The sequence below is a fragment of the Chaetodon auriga genome, chromosome 21 (genome assembly GCF_051107435.1).
Source record: "Chaetodon auriga isolate fChaAug3 chromosome 21, fChaAug3.hap1, whole genome shotgun sequence".
NCBI classification, from domain to species: domain Eukaryota; kingdom Metazoa; phylum Chordata; class Actinopteri; order Chaetodontiformes; family Chaetodontidae; genus Chaetodon; species Chaetodon auriga.
Window position 1 is genome coordinate 4,404,826 of NC_135094.1, and position 19,440 is coordinate 4,424,265.

A 19,440-nucleotide genomic window follows, 5' to 3' on the forward strand; every position below is an offset into this window, starting at 1 on the left:
ATTTTCTGCAAACAACATCTGTAAAAAGACACCAGTTCAAAGTGTAACACACATCGCTGGAAGAAATACTCATCACTTCTTTTACTGAAGTAAAAGTAGCAATACTATAATGTTGAAATACTCTGTTACAGGTAAAAGTCATGCATTCAACATTTTAAGTTAAAGCACAAAAGTATTAGCCTCAAAATATTCTTAGTCCCAAAAGTAGAAATATTTATCTTATAGAAATATTTATCTTATAGAATGAGTCACTGCAGCATGATTTCTACCTGTTAATGAATGTTAATAATTGATGTATCATTGTGTACATCACTTTAATGTTGGAGCTGTTAACTTTAATGATAATCTTAATAACTTACTTTTTGATTTATTTATTAAATTTATTATTTATTTATTGATGAGTATCTTAATCTATAATTATGTATTTGTTAATTGTGTTTTGAATTAATCTGGAGTCACATTTTCCTCATGTGAGTACATGGATGGACACTGATACTTATAATAAAGCAGACACATCTTAATAATAAAGGTCTCTGGTCAAAAACAGGATTACAGTCACAGAGAGATCAGAGTGGAGGTGGCAGGCAGGTAGGACACAGGCAAACAGGTTTCAGGCAGGTACAAAACAAATCTTGAGCAATCTGGCAAAGAACAGCAGCAGCTTTGTGTAAACTACCAGGTAAATTCCACAGTCTGCAGTTCCTCTTTGTGAGACTGTTTGTCCTTGAGTCTATTTTAAAAGGCTGAAAATGACAAATGACAGAAGCGTCTCTTTTGTCTATTTTTCATTATTTCCAGGTTTATTGCAGTTGTAAAGAAATCATGAAATCAGACAGGCACATAATAATAGTTGGAATAAAAAAAAAAAACATTTAAATACAAGAACACAAAGAGGAGAACAGTTACATGATTTAGATATTAAAGAAAATCTTACACAGCTAATAAATAACCAGCGTACAAATCTAAAGGCAGAGACGTGCTGGCAGACATGATGTGTGTGCATGTTTCCGGAAATCAACTTTAAGCCACAAAATTTAAGGAATTATTGGGCTTTCAGCTGAAGTTTGTATTCAATAAGACTTCCACACAACAGAGATCTCCAGTCAGATCTGGAGGATCATCATGGTTTTGGAGCAATTTGGCTGAAATATGAGGAGACAGAACCAAAAGGAAATGTCAAACAAGTGGTTCTGCATGTTTTTACTGAATGAAGTTTGTGTGCAGTTTATCTGATGTTTACTTGGATGCACAAACACACTGTGGCACACATACAGATAGATTTAGACGCACGCACAGATACATTCAGGAGAGCCTGCACTAAAGCGCTTTGGTCTGGTCGAGTGTGACGCTGTGTGGAGACGCACAGTCGAAGATTCAGTCGGTCCTGTGCACACAACGCAGAGGCTACAGCAAAGAAAAGGCACTGAGGAGAGAGAGAAAGGAGAGATGCCATGCAGGGCTGGTAGTGTGCAGATGTGTGCGTGTTTCTGCAAAAGTCCAGAGTTGTATCCCATCATGCATTATCCTCCAAGCCTTCGTCGCTCCTGAGCCTCTCTCGCTCTCGGTGCCGCTGGATGGCTCGCCAGATGCGGCAGAGGACTCCACCCCTGAAGGAGAAACAGATCCCTCAAGCGCCTGCTGAATTTGTAGTGAGACAGCCTGAAGCCTTGCAGGTGTGTCTCAAAATCCACGAGACCGCGAGTCTGATTACTCAGATTTAACCTCTCCAAAGTGACTACTTATCATGGAAGGTAAATGAGACAACAGTGCATCTTAAAACTTGCAGAAACTGTGAAAGATATGATGTGAGGAACAGAGCAGATACCGTAGACGTAGGCAGCGGAGGTCATCTTTGGTTACGTCATTGAGAACGTCAGTCAGTGTGTATTCCTCCAGCACAAACTGGAGCACAAAACACACACAGAGTCAGAAACAGAGCTTAGCGTAATGTGAGGAGGCTGCAGATACGACAAGCCAGCAGATAACCAACCTTATCTATGGTGTCAGCGTCTGCCCCTTGCTCTTTCAACCAATCAGTGAGCTGCTTGTCCGGCTCGTGGTCCGCTGGGATGTGGAAGATGGAGGGAGGGGAAATGTCTGTAAAAAAAAATGTTTGAGCGGAAGAGACGCACAAAAAACTGGAGAATAATCAGTGAGTCAGTGTGTGTCTACCTGGCGGTCTGTGCCTGACTTTGACCAGCTCCAGGTCGCATGTTCTCTGCTGCAGCGTGGTCTTCAGGACCTGCTGGTACTCCTTCTCCTTTTGCAGCAGCTCCTCCAGCAGCCTGCAGGGGGCACCACAGCAACAGCAAGGTCTGTTATAGTGAGCTGGAGGGCTGGGGAAGAAAACAGCTGAGCATCGATGAACAGAAAGCTATTACAAAGAGACAGAAGCTGTTCTGTTCATCAGCAGTGCAACAGACACTTCAATGGCAAACTACAGGACACACATGAGCCACAGGCGTGTGATTTAAGTGAAGCACTGCAATTGGATGTTTTTGCAGAGGCAATTTAACAATTTGTCCAAAGTATTCATTCAGAAAGCCTTTCTCCTGCGCAGGGCATTAAGATCGCTAAATGTTGAATAATCTCTATGAGCTCTGGTATTCTTCTATGCTTTTGTCTTTATCGCCTTAATAGTTTTGAAACAGCAGATATCCCCTAAAAAAGAAACTGTGACTTCAGTGAGACTTTCAGCTTGTCCAAAAAGGTGTGAAAAATACAAAATACATTCAATATTTTCCATTTTTCATTATCAATCGTGATGTCTTGATGTTATATCAGTGCTTAAATTTGGTGACGTTCAGGTAGGGTTTTGCTGCGTGTGGTTTTCACTTTGCCCTTACAACCCCGCTGTCTGTCATCACGCTGAAGGTTTTAGTGACAAACATCCATCACATGAAGCCCTGGAGCGACTGCCTTCTGTGTGTGTGTGTGTGTGTGTGTGTGTGTGTGTGTGTTTGCAGGGTTGGCTGTGTGTCTGTCTTTGTGTTTGGTGCACATTTTCTTCTACCTCCTGTCACAGTAATGATAATGAGTGGAATTTCATCATCACGATTTTCCATTCACACGATGTGTGTGTGTGTGTGTGTGCCTGTGGCAGTTTTCCATGTGTGAATGTTGGAAAGTATGTGTTGACATCCTTGAATGACGCTTTCTCACCACAAAACACGTTGCCTAACGCGCTGCTTTATGTGCTTGTCTGCACGTACCTGTTGGTCTCCTGTTTCAGCCGCCCCAGCTGTGCACCCAGCTGATGATGCGAGCGGTGATGCTCGTGGGAGTGGGCGGGGTTTAGCGTGATGACCGCGGAGTGGGACGGGTCAGCTGCCGTCACGGAGTCGTCGGCGTGTGGAGCTAAAACGGGACCAAACTCCGCTTCCTCTTCATCCACCTCGTCTTCCTTCTCTGCTCCCTCACACTCTGACGCCGGGCCGAAGTGGGTCTGCAGCTCTGTGGGGTGACGGGGGGGAGGTCAGAGGTCAAGGCTGTGACATGTCACTGCGTTCTCAGCTGTAAGGATCTGGGTGCAGGACCATGTTTTAAGACAAGGCTGTAAGTCTTCATGGATATTTGAAGACATATTTAACTCTGTTTTTCCGTAGAAATGTGCAGATGGAGAACAGAGTTGTCCACTAGATGGCAGTAACAGCTCAGGCCAGGCTGCAGCCACCTGGCCAGCCTACCTGGTATGAGGATGGTGATGGCAGCCTGCACAGCTCTGCGGATGATGTTATCCATAGCGAACATCCAGTGGGGTTTAATGTGATGGTTCCTCAGGACTTTGTTTACCTAAAGAACATCACACACAAAGACACGAGGACAGACATTCAGACCTAAAGGGTTCTGTAACTACTGACCTCAACTTACTCACTCAGAGTTACTTTGATGTGTCTGGATACATCAAGTTAGCTCCACAGTGTGAGATCAGATGCAACAAATAAACTGGGGATGAAGTATTTGTTCAGGAATAAAAGTCAGAGTTAAATCGGAAACCTTAAAGAACTGAAGTTGTAAGAATCTATATTCATCTGCACATCATTTCTGCTATAAATCCAAGTGACTTTTACAAATGTTACTCAAATATTTTCTTACCACAGTAAAAAAAACCTGATTAGATGTTTCACAATGTTGTTTTTAATTACACACGCTCATATCAGCTGTCAGCCTACAAGAGTTTGCACATGTGTGACTACCAGCTCTGCAAACGCTGCTGGATTATCTTTTCACTACACCTTTTATGGGTCATTGCTTCCTATACTGTATTTCCAGCTCTGTGTGTGTGTGTGTGTGTGTGTGTGTGTGTGTGTGCTGACCGAGTCCTGGAAGCCAAAGAGCACCAGCTGTATCTGGTTGATGGAGGTGGAGTCGAAGTCCAGGTCCAGCTTGAGCTTGGAGATGGTGGCCGCCATGACGCGCCTCTCTGGGGAATGGATGAAGTCTCGAAGGATGCAGATGATCTGCTTAATGTGTTCAACGGACAGCTGGAGCTCGTCGTTGCCCTGTACATGCAGCACACACACATACATGCACACACACACACACACATTTAGGATACAGAAATCCAAAATAATTTCAGAAATGCATTAATTTAAGTTTATTGAGCCCATAAGTACAAAAATGCCCCAATAAAGAGTCTATTGGTGATGAAGATTTCTGTCAGATTTATGCAACTGAACAGGTTTCTGCCTTTTAGAGCGCTTCTCTGTCATGTGATGTAGTATTTCAGAAATCACTGCACATCAAGTATGAAGATAAGCTCTCAGGTACAACTAAGACTACAAAGTTCGAGCCTCTTCAATGGATTTAAACGTCTGACTCTTATGCCCCCTGGTGGCAGGATCGGAAATGACACCGTGGCAAACAGCAACGCGCCTCCTTTTCTTGCATCCTGAGTTTTACAGGTAAGGGTCCTGTGACTGGAACTTATACATATAATTCAACTATAATTCATTTATGTCACTATAATTCAAATTGTTTGCTTATTGATAAAGATTGATAAACCAGTGCCTCATGCAATCCGCCTGATTTTTGCAAATTTGCTGTTGGGTGCTCTTTTAATTGAATCCCTCTGTTAGGGGTCCCAAACTGGACTCTACGCTGAGCACAAACATTATTAAGACTGAGCTTAAATGGGGTGTCACTTTCATTCCCTCACACCTTCATCGCAGACACACAAACACACCTGGATGTGGTTCTCCTTGAGGTTGGAGATGACCTTTGCCTGGTCTTCATTGAGGACCTTGAACAGAATGGCCCGTCTCTCGCTGTCCTTCTTCAGCAGGAACAGACCGCTGTCCCTGTCCTCAGGGGAGGGGGGGGCACTGCGGTCCTCTGAAACCGAACCCTCATCTGGAACACTGCAACACACACACACAGAATGATCTCACTGCAATATAAGACTGATTTACAACTGCGTGATGCGGCGTTCAGCTTATTTACAGATACAAGCCTCTCCTGGCTACTATGTGTGCCCAGGAAAGTGCAGAGACAGCATGACTCAGCGCAGCGGCGGCGTGCACGTATGTATGCACACACGTCTGTGCATGTGCAGATGTGCGTGTGATGGTGCGTGTGTGCTCAGCTGCCAGCTGAAGCTTGTAAAATTATCAGAGCTCATTATATCAGTGTTGTAAAAGGCAGCAGAGCGCACTGCGAGCACAATAAGGCCACCTGCCACTCAAACACACACTCAAACACACACACACACACATTCACATCTTTTCACATGATCCCGACTGTCCCAGTGGGATTTTAGCTGCAGTGACAGATACTGTTAATATTGTAACAGTATTTAATGCATTCAGAATAAGCAGGACTGTTGGAACCGCCGAGACGAAGCAAAATACTTCAGAAATCTGAGCCCCACGTCTGAAGTCCAGAAACGTGACCCGGCTCACCTGGATTCACTCACTATCTGCTCTCAAACACGCACACACACACACCTCAGGTAGTTGGAGTTGGTGGGTTTGAGCAGGTTCTCGGACCCGGAGCTCTTCTTCTTCTGGAAGAAAACGTCGTGTTTGGAGTCGCAGTCCGGGCTCACGGAGCCGTGTTCGCTGCTGCTGCTCCCGGTGGCCTCGCACTGCAGCTGCACCGGCAGCGAAACGTTGTGGATGTAGTCTGCAGAAACATCAGTCAGGAAAGCGAAGGGGATAAATGTGAGTTTTTCACAAACGCAGACTGAATCGGATCTGAAGTAAACTCAGCAGAAGCTCCATCGGGACAGCATTCCTACTTCATGCTCACTCCACACGTGTAGCTTTTCCTTTTTCCCACATTCGAGTCAGTCATCTCACTGCTGTCAAACTGCTGCTGTCAGCTGTAACTTCAGTCTCTGATTGATGCAACCCACTTCCACCCTTCACCCCTTTCATCAGAACCAGCCGTCTAATTGGTCTGTCCAATTAGTTCATCAGGAATCACTTCCAGCTGCTCTTAACGCTCATGTTCTTCCCCACCTCCAAGAGTCTAAACACATTGTGTTTTTGCTTAATTGCCAAAGACTCCACATGCATCTTTTGTCACTATCGTACAAATAAATTTATTTCCTAAAAAACATTTAAGCCCTTCTTTCAACTAACCACTCCTGAATTAACTAATTTCAGGGGTAAAGACAGAAAATGTGTTCTCTTAGTGTTACTGTTGTTGTGGCTATGAGTTTCATGTGCGCTCTGCTGTGAGCTGCGTGTCTTTTGTTATTTGTCACATGTGCATGGACGACCTGTTAGTTTCTCCTCTGAGGATTCATTAAGGTATTTATCTCTCTCTGGGAACATCCCATACAAATTGTTTGTCTGAGAGGAAACAGGCTTCACTCTGCAGAGCCTGATCAATAACACGAAAAACACTTTACATTCAAATGCATGTGCTCCCTGTGCTTTGCTCGTGTGTGTTGACCTGGTGGTTTGAAGGCGATCTTGCTCTTCTTGCCCTTGGTGTTGTGTCTGACAAAAGTGTCTCTGAGGAGGTCCGAGGCGATGGCTCTCTTATGAGGGTCCGGCTCAAAGCAGCGCAAGATGAAGGACTTGGCCTCCAGCGATAAGGACTCAGGGATCTCTGGGTGGATCTTAAACATGCCCACCTGTAACATAAAACCACACCGACCCACAAAACTCAAGACAGTTACCCGAATGAATCATGGCCTGGAAAGTTTAGAAATCCAAACCTGCTTTCCTCCACTGATTCTAACAAAAGACTTAAGATATTTCTCTCCTTTGAGACTTTATTCAACATGTGCAAACATCATGTAGAGCAAATCTACCTACCTTAAACATGGCCGCCTGTGGCTCTCCCAGCTCATGAAAGGGGGGTTTCCCAGTGGCCATTTCTATAATGGTGCATCCCAGGGACCAAATGTCAGCCGGGGCTCCGTACCCCCGAGGACCCTTATCAATGATTTCTGGAGCCATGTACTGCAGAGTACCTGCAGGCAGACAAGCAGAGAGTAACCTGGAACAACCATTTCCACAAGATAAGGAGATGCAATCAAGCCATTTAGAGTCAGTGCTAACAAATCTTTGACTCACACGCTGAATATGAGATTTTGGAGCTTGTCTAAAAGTTTATTAGAAACTTAGTGGAGATGTTATTCCAGAATGAAACATGTCATTAGTGTATAAATGGTTCACTTTTTAAACTTGTTTTTGAGATCTAGATATTTGGGCGAAGTGGTTTTGTGCACAAACTGAAGCAGAAAAGAACTTTAAATCTCATTTTAGTGAGTGAAACAAGAACGAAGACATGAAATTAGAGGTACTTTGGTCCCAAAAAGTGAGTTCAGAAGAATTCGCTGATTCCATCTTATCTGGTCTCTAAGTATTCTGCCTGCAGTCAGTAATTCTGCCATTTGCGGTCTGTGCTACATGCTGATGTAAACAGTGAGAGACAGAGAGAGCTATAAAAAGAAGGAGGGAGGGGGAAGCAGCAGAGGAGAAACAGATAAGGACACACACACACACACACACACACACACACACACACACACACACACACACCTGCTAATGAAAGGTAAACACCCTTCTGCCTCTGCTTGATTAGCTAATCTAATTACACACCTCGATGGCTGCTGGAGAAGGCCAGATGGCCGGTGAATGTGCATGTCCGTACGTGTGCACACGCACATTCGTACACGCTCGTGTGTCTGAGTGTTTCCATAGAGGCTGATAGTGGCTCTTGACATTTTGAGGGTCATTTGATATTTACACTTATAGTCTGCAGCGTTTCTGTGATGCTGAATGACTGTCGTGTGGTGTGTGCACTTTCTCTCTAAGCCATTACCGGAGCAGTTTATGCAGTTTGTTTCAGACAAGTTGTGTAGTAAAGCTTCATACAGTGTTATTTTTGGGATAACTTAGTTGATTTATGTTAAAAAAAGGGACTGATTTTACAATATTAATGATCATAATGTGTCTTAAAACAACAGATTTATCAGATGTTCACAGTGAAAACAGGAACAGGAACTCTTTGTTAAAGTCCATTTCTATTTTAAAAAGTAATCTGGGGATTTTGGGGCATATCAGGTTCAAATAAAACGTATGCACGTTTCTATTTACAGGACAATTTCTAGCAGGAAAATGAAGCGTAAACAAGTTACCGGTGAACGTCTCCGTGCAGGGGTTGACTCCTGCAAGCCGCTTCGAGGTCCCAAAGTCTGAGATCTTCAAGACACCGCTGTAGGTGTTCACCAACACGTTGTCACCCTAATGGAGAAGCAGGTAGAAAGAGAGAAAGCAGGTTTATACACAGTGAGGATAAATTCACAGTAAGTTCATATTTGAAAGAATTAGCCCTCATTTTTTATGTTTTCATAGCATCTGCACTAACACCACAATGATGTGAATGCATTAGTGTGTAGCTTCTGTGAGTGATCAGGAACAATAAAGGTTTTTTTTTTGTCAAATATTTTATTCAATTCTTGCCTGAAGCTTCAGGGTAAAAGAAAGACGCAATCATATGATGATGTCAAACAGAGTCACAGCTCAACCCGCTAACTATCCAATCATCACCACACCACCGTGATGTTACACTTGATCAGATCGCCGTCTGCGGTGTAAGAAGGTTCGGTTCGATGTGCCTCCGTGTACCTTGATATCTCGGTGGACGATCTGGTTCTCGTGCAGGTACCGCAGCCCCTCCAGGATCTGTCTGGTGTAGAAGATTATGGTCGCCTCCTTCAGCGGGCCCCATTTAGATCGCAGCAAGGCAGACAGGCTTCCTGGAGAAAGGAGAGAAGGAGTGTCCAAAACCTATCATGAAATGGGAAGACGACCAAGCAGTTAGAGAGACCGCCCAGTAACCGAGAGGTCACAAGCATCGATCTCTTGTCCATCATCAGATCTGAGCTGTGGTTACGTTTCTTTCACAAGAAAAGGATGAAATTATCAGCAAAGCAGACAGTTTTTTTTTTATTTGTTTTTTTGAGAACCCACATCGATAATGAATTTCTACGGACTGAAGGTTTCCCAAATAAAAGGTAGTCCTGGTTCACACAACAGTGTAATTGTTTTACCATCTTTCCCTCTGGTACAAACACACCTCCAGGCACTTGTTCCATGAAGATCTTGATGTATCCGTTCTCAGAAACTGAGCCCAGATATTGAACAATGTTCCTGTGCTTCAGGTACTTGTGAAGGGCAATCTCTTCATGAAGGGGCTGGGAGTACCTAATCACAGAGAGGGAAAAAGAGCCTGTTACAGCAACAACACGCTTCACATTTTTATACTGTTACATAAGTACCTGCTTCAAAAATGTAGTAAAAAGTACTATCCCCTGTCCACCTTCCAACCATCTGCTGTTGAGTTACTCTTGAAGCTGCTGCCAACAAACATTTGCAGTGAAATTTAACAATGTTTCTTCAACACTATCTCAGTTGACCTTTCACTAAATTACTCCCCCAAGCAGTGATTGTCCAATCAAATGTAACCAGTCAAGGCAGGCTGGTCAAGCTTTTTTGCATAGTTTTTACTGAAAACCAGCCAGGGGGAAATGTCAGAAAGTCTACTGCGCAGGGCATTTTGAACAAACTTATGCTAACGCTAGCTTAATTAGCTAGCTAGCTAAAGCTGATCATGGGATAGTTGCTATTTCAGCTGACAAAACTTTGAAATGAGAAGTCTGCTTTTGGTCTACCTCTGCCTAAAACTGAAGACCTATTGCTTAAAAAAAATAAAATACAAATTTTGAGTGAGTCTTAATTGGCGGAGCAATAGTAAATTGGGGGGGGGGGGGGACTGTTATTCTGTGACTACAAAAACAAAATGAAAGCAAACACACACTAACACACCTACCTGCTGTCTCTCTCAGGGATCTCTTTGATGGCGATTCGGACCTGGTTGCTGAGATCTCTCCCAGCATACACCACTCCATAGGTGCCTCTCCCCAACACCACCCTGTCCCCTGTCTCATTGGTGTCGTACTCATACTGTAACACACACACAAGGATCATCACACACACACACACACACACACACACACACACACATATTCAGTAAACTGGAAATATAAAGATAGATATTTAGTGTAAAAGAATATTTTGGTCATTTGAACCTCCAGCGTGTCTCCGTCTCCTTCGCCCTCCAGCTCCACAGCATTCCCCGTACCATCAGATATCATCTCTTTCACCATGGAGCAGAACCTGAAGCACACAACCAGACATAGACGTGATTTATTTTCAATTCATGGCCATCAGTTCACGTTACAATACGATCGCACATACGGACTGTACGAACACAAACGCAGACGAACACACACACACCTACACAGACACATCTAGAGGTGTGTCCTCACCGACCGCACTGCTCCTCAGTGGAGAAGTAGATCTGGAAGTCGTCGGAGTTATCATGGACGTAGAGGAAGCAGCAGCGCTCGTCAAACTTACTGATACTGCAGACAGGAGAGTTCAAAATTCATTTTTCTCTTCTTTCTGTGCTACATTACGTCTTTTCTCAATCTCCTCTGTGGTATTGAATATATCAAATTTAAATGTGCTCTTAAAATATCCATTAAAAATCATATTGAATGTGTTTTATTTTGAAATGCAGCAAAGCACTGAATCTTTCATGATGAACTAGTTCATCCGAGTAACATGTTTTAATATATTCTTTAACCCAGAGTAACAGGCAAACTTTACTGTGCACATCTAAGAATAACCCAAATAAACAGTGACATTTGTTTTTTAGCTGCATAATGTCCAAGATGCCAAACAGTTTGAGAGCATCTGCATTCACATTTAGTTCACCTCCAGCTTTACATTCATACCTAATGCCCTTGATGGACATGGCAGTGAAGTTCCACTCATGGATCCCTTTCTGTAATGAAAGTGAATGAGGTTTTTCAGATTCACATTGTTCATTCAATTCAACCATGATCAAAGCATTAAGAGTCACTCAAGGCAATGTTAGGAGATACCACGTGTGCGATGTTCCTTCTTGGTCAGAGAAGCCAGGTTTCCATCCAAATCTAGTGTAAATGTTAACCGAAAGCTAACTGAAAACAGCTGGTGGTGCTAAGTCTCCAGCGCCATAAATGACACAACCAGATGATGTAATTAAAGAAACACCAACCAAAACTCAAATGGTGGACAAGTATATCGGAAAGTGATGGACTTTAGGCATTTATGCGTGACTGATGTACCCATTTGAGGAACGTCATTGCTGAGATAGTTCATGTACTTCATGATATTCTCTTAATACGTTGCTATTGTTGTACTTTTTTTGCAGAAAAACAGAAAGAGGAAGCACACTAGTGACAGTTTTCAATGACGCAATTCAATGAAATGCTGTGGTAAAGAAGAAATGGGTTCAGAGGCTGAGAAGGCGAGTCTTACCGTTTCAGCTGGAGACACATGCCAGATAGAGACATTCTTCTCCTCAGCCTCGTTGTTAATGGACACATAGGAGGGCTGGTAGACCTTAGTTGGCTCCAGAATCAACACCTTTAACGGAAGGACGAAAAGAAAGACATTTCATGTGTGCATCTGAATATCTGATGTTTGAGTGTTACGGGGTGTGCGTTCATACTGGAAACCGCAGTCGGTTGGTGGTTCTCTGCGTGGCCTCGACGATGATGTCCATCCAGAAGTTGAGTCTCTCCCGCTGGGGCGAATGTTCCACCGTCTGCTTCTTAAACCGCTGGATCAGCTGCAGGTTCTGCACCACCGACCGCAAATACCTGGAGGACAATACGCACAAAACGTGAAACTGAATTTAGAACATCAAACTTTCTTTTAGACCAAAAAGCAGTTCAAGCAGCTCTGTGAATACATTAACTGTGCTAATGCCAAACATGCACTGTGTACTGGACTGTAACAGTACTGACAACAGAATAAAAACTCTGGTAAATGTCTTTACCAGAGAGGCGGCTTGAGTTTGAAGAGCTTCTCAGCAGCCTGAGTAGCTTTAGGGATGTCGTTAGCTAGCATGCTAACGGTGAAGAACTGGCCCACGTCCCAGTAGTTATTCATCTTCTCCAGGGAACCTTTGCGTCCCAGCAGACTGTTCAACCTCACACCTAACACATCAGATTAGAAGTGTCAAAACATGGTAGAATATTAATACCACTGAGCTGGACATTTTCTTTTTAACCACACTGAGCTGTACATACTAACCCTAACCCTACAAAGTTTGACCCAGAGGTGGTGATGCAGTAAACAATGGACCACTGAAAGCAACTGATACATTTGTAAATATTCCTATTGGACCGACTCTAGCCTGACTAATGTGTCCTGGCTCGTGTGCTGGCTGGACGATCAATCAAAGCAGGTGTCAGGATCCTCTTACCTATTTTCCTCAGTTCAATGGAGCTCTCAAACTGTTGGCCAGCAACTATGAGGAGGACAGCCAGATTGATACCAGAGTAGAGAGTTGGCTGCAGCTCAAATCCCTTTCTGTACCTGGGGGGGTGAATGAATAATTAGATACAGATAATCTTGAAAGCATGTGGAGATGATTTATTTTAAGCCAGACAGATGAGATATTCATGAAAAATGCCATACAAGATTTAGTATCCTCTTCTGTGACCAGAACTACTCAGAGAAACAGAAACACAAAAAACACATTAAAGCTGAGTCTGTGTTCTCACCACTGTATAGCGTTGTCCCTGTTTTTGGTGTCTTTGCAGTCTGAGTCCAGGAAGATGTCCTTGTAAATGCGTCCACAGAGGCAGAACATGTCCGGCGCCGGATGTTCACACGACTGCAACACCTGCAGCATCACTCCGAGAGCCTGCTCCCTGTCACCAGGACTGTTCCTCCTGCAAACAAGCATATTTAGAAATGCATGCAGGGCTGGTAGCTGTGTGCTGAACGCATGAATGTTTTAGGATTAGGTCATTTAACATCATGGTCTTTAGGTTCGAACTGCACAACGAGAAGCAACTACACGTCGACAAAGGCAGAGAGTCATAACTACACTTTAAAGGTTTCAGGCTGGCCAGGATAACATAGAAATGTTTCTGTAGGCACGTTAAGTAAAACTTTACAGTGCATTTCTAATTTGCTCTAAATATTGTTCCTATTTCCATTATATTAAAATGAACAGTAAAATGCACAATTCAATACATACATGTCTACAAATTGTATAAATTACACTGGTCAAAAAGCTGAGATGGCTGTTACTGCTACTCTGTTAGCTAGTTAGCATTAGCAGGAGTTTCATATATAAATATCAACACGTTATGTGATTTAAAGGTTCTTTGTACCTGTTGAGGGCGAAGGCGTAGTGGAACTGGATCATGGGCTGGGTGGCCAGATCACAGGTTGGCAGCATCTCCAGAGTCTGCACCAGCTTCACCATGGCATCATAGTCCTGGTGGTCAGATATGGGGAAATGATTTCAGGCCTTCTCTTGAATATGATGCATGTATGAGTTTAGCAAAGGAAAAGTGATTTGCACATATGTTTTTGAGGCACTGTTAATGTTTCTCCAGATTAAGACCATGCTGTGCGTTTCTACCTGTATGTCTCTGTAAGAAAACAGCAGGTTCATGACGATGTCCTGCGTGAGGACCTCTGTGTTGTCCATTCGCAGTTTGATGCGGGACAGCTCCTTGGCCAGCTCCTCTCCCTGGTATTTCTCTCTGGCCTTCCTGATGTCGTTTAGCAGGGTGTCCTTAAAGGAGGCACTGCAGAAGACAGACAGACAGTGAAAGGAGAGACAATGAGATGAGACAAGAAAGACTGTAGTTTTATAGTAAAGTGTTTACGTTTAAATGCGTCTCACCAGGATGTGACGTGGATGTCCTTCAGCAGGCTGGTGAAGCGGTCCGTCAGGGGGACGCAGAGCGGCCCCAGCAGGTTGTCCCAGCTGGGCTGCATGTACTCACTGGCCCTGCGCTGAGCATCGCTCTCACAGCACATATACTCATGGTTAGGAGTCACTATGTAGGGGATGAAGTAGTAATTACCGCTGGACGCCTGGAAGGAGAAAGGGTGTCGGTGTTAAGTTTAAAAAAACAAGAGGAATCAGATATGAGTGAGAGTACAGGAGGTGCTTTTAAATGTCTGCTGTAGATACAATACAGCTACGTATCAGGTAAACACACGCTGGATGCTGGTGTCAGGTGTGAAAGGAAAGGGAAAGACGAGAAGACAAGTGGAGGAAGGAGATGGAGAGAGTGGGGATTTAGAGTGATTAATTAGGAGGATCAGTCTGAGCAGAGGATCAGGGTTGTTTGGTAGCATCATGACCACAACAGCAAAGCTTAGCACAAGAAAAAAGCACGAGTTCATGCACACAAATGGACTCTGCAACAGAGTTTTTTGTTTGTCCTTTCTTTGCATTTCTCCTCTCAGTCTCTTGGTCTTCACATGTTCCTTCTGTGGAGAATAATGTCTTTCCAGTCGTATCTCTTGGACTGACTGAGCAACTGTTGGCTAGTGCTGGGATTTATTGATTATGATCAAAAAAATCCTCCTTATTATTATTACTTTCCATCATAAGCAGCAAAGGGCAGAGCAGCGACGTTAACATTCACACATCATCACCTTTTAAACTGATGCAATGACCTCTTTAGCAAACAGTTGTTTATTTACAAATCCAGCAGGTAAAGATTATCGTTCATTTGCAGTCGTGTTTCTGATGAATGTCAGTCCAACATTCACTCTCTTTAAGCTCCATTTTTGGTCTCCACCAAGGAAATATCTGGCTCTGTCGCTTTAATTGAAGAACAGAGCACCATACATTTCTTCATACACGTTCTGTTTTACTGTGCAGCTAAAGTTAAGATACCATCATCATCATCATCATCATCATCAAAACGCAAGCTGCAGACTCAAACTCACTCTCTCCTTCTTTGGCTTTGTGAGTTACATGCAGTCAGAGAACTTAGGAGGTCTGTGTTTTTTAGCTCCTCCTCCATGTTGGTTATTATTATTAGTCTGTGAGGAGGTATCCCAGCATGCCCTGCTGCAGCACGGTACCTACTTTATTGCGCAATCCAGAGCCTCTGTACTCTGGAGGCAACTGAACCCATGGAAAGCCTAACCCTGAAGGACGGGTGGCCTTCTCCAGACACACATACACACACACACACACACACACACACACACACACAGACAGACATAATATACGCATTAAAAATCAGTTATTAAAATGAATAGCCGCTACTAATGTAACAGTCTATTTCAGGAGCCTATCACATATGTTTTTACGAGTGTGTGTGTGTGTGTGTGTGTGTGTGTGTGTGAAAGCATGTTGATATTCATTGCTGCATGCATTTGTGCATAAAGGGAAAATGGCACTTGACATGAATATTATTCCACAAATAGCACAAGACAGTGTGTGCATATAAATCACTCTGAAATACACACACGCACAAACACAAACACACACACACACACACACACACACACACACACAGAAACTTACTGTGTTTTTCTGTACCACCATGTCCTGTAAGGAGATAAAACAAAGAATTTGAGAGCAGATGTCCAGACTGGAAAGAAGAGCTGCAGTGTGTATTCTTGTGTACTTTTGAGTTGTACTGCCACATAACTACTTCAAACAGCTGTTTCCCCCTGGCAGCACACTGCAGGACAGACTGTACTGCATGCACACACACACACACACACACACACACACTGACCAATACGCACACACACTCACACTGTTCTGTAAATAACTGACAGGTCACTTTGTTCTAAGGAGGTGTGCAGGAATGGCATCCATGAACTCTTAATACACTAAGAGGAAGTGTGTGTGTGTGTGTGTGTGTGTGTGTGTGTGTGTGTGTGTGTGCGCGCGTGCGTACCTTCAGTGACTGGGCAGTGTCAGGGTCAGTATCGTGGTACAGGATGACATTGTTGGCCATGTCAAAGCTCTCCCTCACGCCCAGGTGGTAAAACAAGGAGGGCTGCCGAAACACATCACTCATGTCGACGACGGCGATGTCTGGAAGGAGGAAGAGGAGAGTTCGACCACCATGATGATACCCATAACAGTGGTGATGAAAAAAGAGTCTCAAAGCTCATACTTTAATGTAAGTACAAACAATTTCTTAGCACAAATATGCAGAGTGGACAGTCCTTCAACCACATAAACTGGGGTTCAAAATTATGCAGAACTGCCCTTCAGGAAGACACTCTGACCTCGTTAAATGGGGGAATGTTTTTATGAAAAGTTAAAACAAAACCTCTTTTGCTTGCAAAGTGTGTTACTGATGCTTTCTGTGATTCTGGAGGAACAAAAACACACAACATCGAGACATCAAGGATAGTGTGTAGCTTCTAGTTTGGAAACCTTTGGTTCCCCATTGCGTTGCAGGTGGACTAAAAAGAGGAGTGAATGTTATCCTCCCCTGGCATTTTTATGACCTGCACACTCCATTGATGCCTTATGCATACCAAACTATACGAGTCTGCATAAAGAAAACGAGAATGGACTAGTGTGAAGTGAAGAACTACATTTCTACTGGGGTAGATTTCACCTACAGCAGTAATTACATACCTAGATCTACAACTAAGTACTGTACATGTACTGTGCTTACAGTGTGCAGGAATGAAATGTGACTTGGTGAGCTCTGTCTGCTGCATTGTAATGAAAACCTTGAATTTATCGACTGAATCAACAAAGAAAACAGCTCCAAACAGCAGTGGGTGTGCAGATTATTTTGATTTAAAAATATATATGAATCTTCTTAATTATGAAATTCTGAATCTGGTAAAATGATTCCCTCTAGTAGCATGACTGAGTCTCCAGCCATGCTAACTAAAGCTAAATGCTAATATCAGCATGCGACCATGCTCCAAATAGCAATGCTAACATGCAGATGTTTACAGAGCATAATGTTTACTATGGTCACCATCTGAGTTCAGCGTGTTAACATGCTAACATTTGCTAGTTAGCACTTTACGCAAATTACAGCTCAGGCTGGTGTGTTTGGTCATAAATTGACCTGGTGAGTTCATCCTCTCCTCCAGTTCATCATCTGCGGATCATGAATATCTGTACAAAATGTCACAACAATCGATCTAAAAAAGAGGAACAGTGAGGCGACCACAGGCAGGATACATCATCCAGGAACCATGAATGTCTGCACAAAACTTCAGAACAATGCCTCTGATAGTTGTTGAGAGATTTCTCCCAAAACCACAAATGTCAACCTCATGGTGGCACGAGATAACGTTGAGGGACATCTGGGGACCGTGAATGTCTGCGCAAAGTCTGAAAGCAATCCAGCAGATAGATACAGACAGAATAGATATTTCAGTGTGGACCAAAGTAGTAGACAACCAAACCGAGAATGTCATCCTTACAGCCACACTGCTAGCATTGCTAATGAAAATGCATTTGAGATTAGCAGTCTAATTGTTAGATGTTGGGTGGAACATCAGGGTACATGTTGTACTGATAGGTGCCTTTCACAGCAGACTGTCTGACATGTCATAGCAGGTTCATGCTGGCTCTGTGGCTCACTGGGAAACCTCCATGCTGCTGCACCTTCATTAATGTTATTGATTTTACCTACTATGACAAGTCAAATGTTTTGATTCTTCCCTCCAATCAGATCACATATATTTTTAAAATCTTAAACACAAATGGAAGAGATTTTGTGGCTCTTTGGCTCCATCCTTTGAGATTTTAACCAAGAGATGCTTTCATCTGAGTTGTTCTTATTTTCGCAAATAAAAATACTCTGATAGTTTATCATTAAAGGCTAACCTTATCATAGTAATCAGTAGACTTACTGTAAGAAGTACACTTTGAGCTTTTACTTAAGTATAAGTAGTAATATCACAGTGCTGAAATACTTAACACAAGTAAAAATCCTGTATTCAAAACTTTGCCAAAGCAAAAGTATCAGCATGAATATATCTACTTAAAGTACCAAAAGTAAAAGTACACAGTATGAAATGGCCCATCTTAAAGTAATATACATTACTGAATTACAACACAGCTGCAGTGATCAATCGATTGGTTGTCAACTGATTCCACTTCTTAAATGTGATTATTTTCTGATTTCTCTACTCATCTATGACAGTAAAGTTTGGATTGTGGACACGAGACATTTAAGGACATCATCTCGGGCTTTGGGAAACCAGAATCCATTAAAATACATCAGAATTTATTAGTTTATTCTTATTTTGTATACATAATCAGACTCTGCAAAGCATCTACGAGTCTACAGTCAAAATAAACAAAGTAACAAATACAATATTTGTCCCTGATATGAAGTAGAGTAGTTATATTCAAGTAAAGTACACGTAACTCAGAATCCTACTAAAATGCAGTACTTGAGTACATGTACTTATAGACGCGCCACCAATGGTTGCATAAGTAGTTAAATTCGCTATTTCAGCATGCAGTCAGGGCTTCCTGCATGCTGCTGAAGCAACGGATTTCATCTTTTGACCTGCAACAGACCAAAAACCTGCTGTTTCACTCACACACACCTGCATCGTAGAAGCTGTCCAGCACGGATGTTTCTCCGAAGTCCAGCCTGCCGAAGGTGACGGTGGTGAGCAGCGCGCTCTCCGAGTCGCAGGCTCTCTGCAGGCACTGCAGCGCTCCGGACTCCGGGCTGCTGGCCATCACCGACTTCAGCCCGTCGTTCAGGACGTACACCACCCGCAGGGAGCGCTGCTTGGCAGGCGGGCTGGGGCTGGACACCTCGCCCCTCTCCCTGTCCCGCTCCACGACGCACACTCCGGCGGAGTGCTCTCCTCCCATGTCGGCGACCTGCGCGCTCTGGCCCGTGTCCATAACGAGAACCTGGGAAGCGTTTCTGCTTTATTTCCTTCCTTCTCCGGTTACTTTCCACCTCTTCCTCCCGCTACTTCCTTTATTCTGTCTTCTCCTCTGTCTCGTCCTCCCCTCGCTCACTTGTTGCGCACCTGTCGTCGCTGGAGCGGTGCGCGTCTGAGTTTGTGCCCCCGCATCTCCGCCTCATTAACTCACATCATCTGCCGATTATCTCGCCCCAAGAAGTCCGCTTCACCCAGA

At 43.5% G+C, this 19,440-nt stretch overlaps 1 protein-coding gene across 1 annotated transcript; it reads right to left on the reverse strand.

Moving 5' to 3' along the window:
* Window positions 1-814: 814 nt before the first annotated feature.
* Window positions 815-19,397, reverse strand: map3k15 (mitogen-activated protein kinase kinase kinase 15). The gene is made up of 29 exons (XM_076761478.1): window positions 18,891-19,397; window positions 16,250-16,389; window positions 15,868-15,891; window positions 14,221-14,414; window positions 13,954-14,122; window positions 13,700-13,806; window positions 13,082-13,252; window positions 12,781-12,893; window positions 12,352-12,511; window positions 12,022-12,172; window positions 11,829-11,936; window positions 11,261-11,310; window positions 10,790-10,885; window positions 10,550-10,637; window positions 10,291-10,424; window positions 9,538-9,665; window positions 9,087-9,217; window positions 8,597-8,702; window positions 7,269-7,426; window positions 6,901-7,084; window positions 5,946-6,123; window positions 5,186-5,360; window positions 4,317-4,502; window positions 3,687-3,792; window positions 3,213-3,453; window positions 2,173-2,285; window positions 1,991-2,097; window positions 1,826-1,902; window positions 815-1,607 (listed from the first exon to the last, which is right to left on the reverse strand). The coding sequence occupies exons 1-29, from the start codon at window positions 19,198-19,200 to the stop codon at window positions 1,514-1,516; spliced, it is 3,999 nt and encodes a 1,332-aa protein (XP_076617593.1). The 5' UTR covers window positions 19,201-19,397; the 3' UTR covers window positions 815-1,513.
* Between the last annotated feature and the right edge of the window lie 43 nt (window positions 19,398-19,440).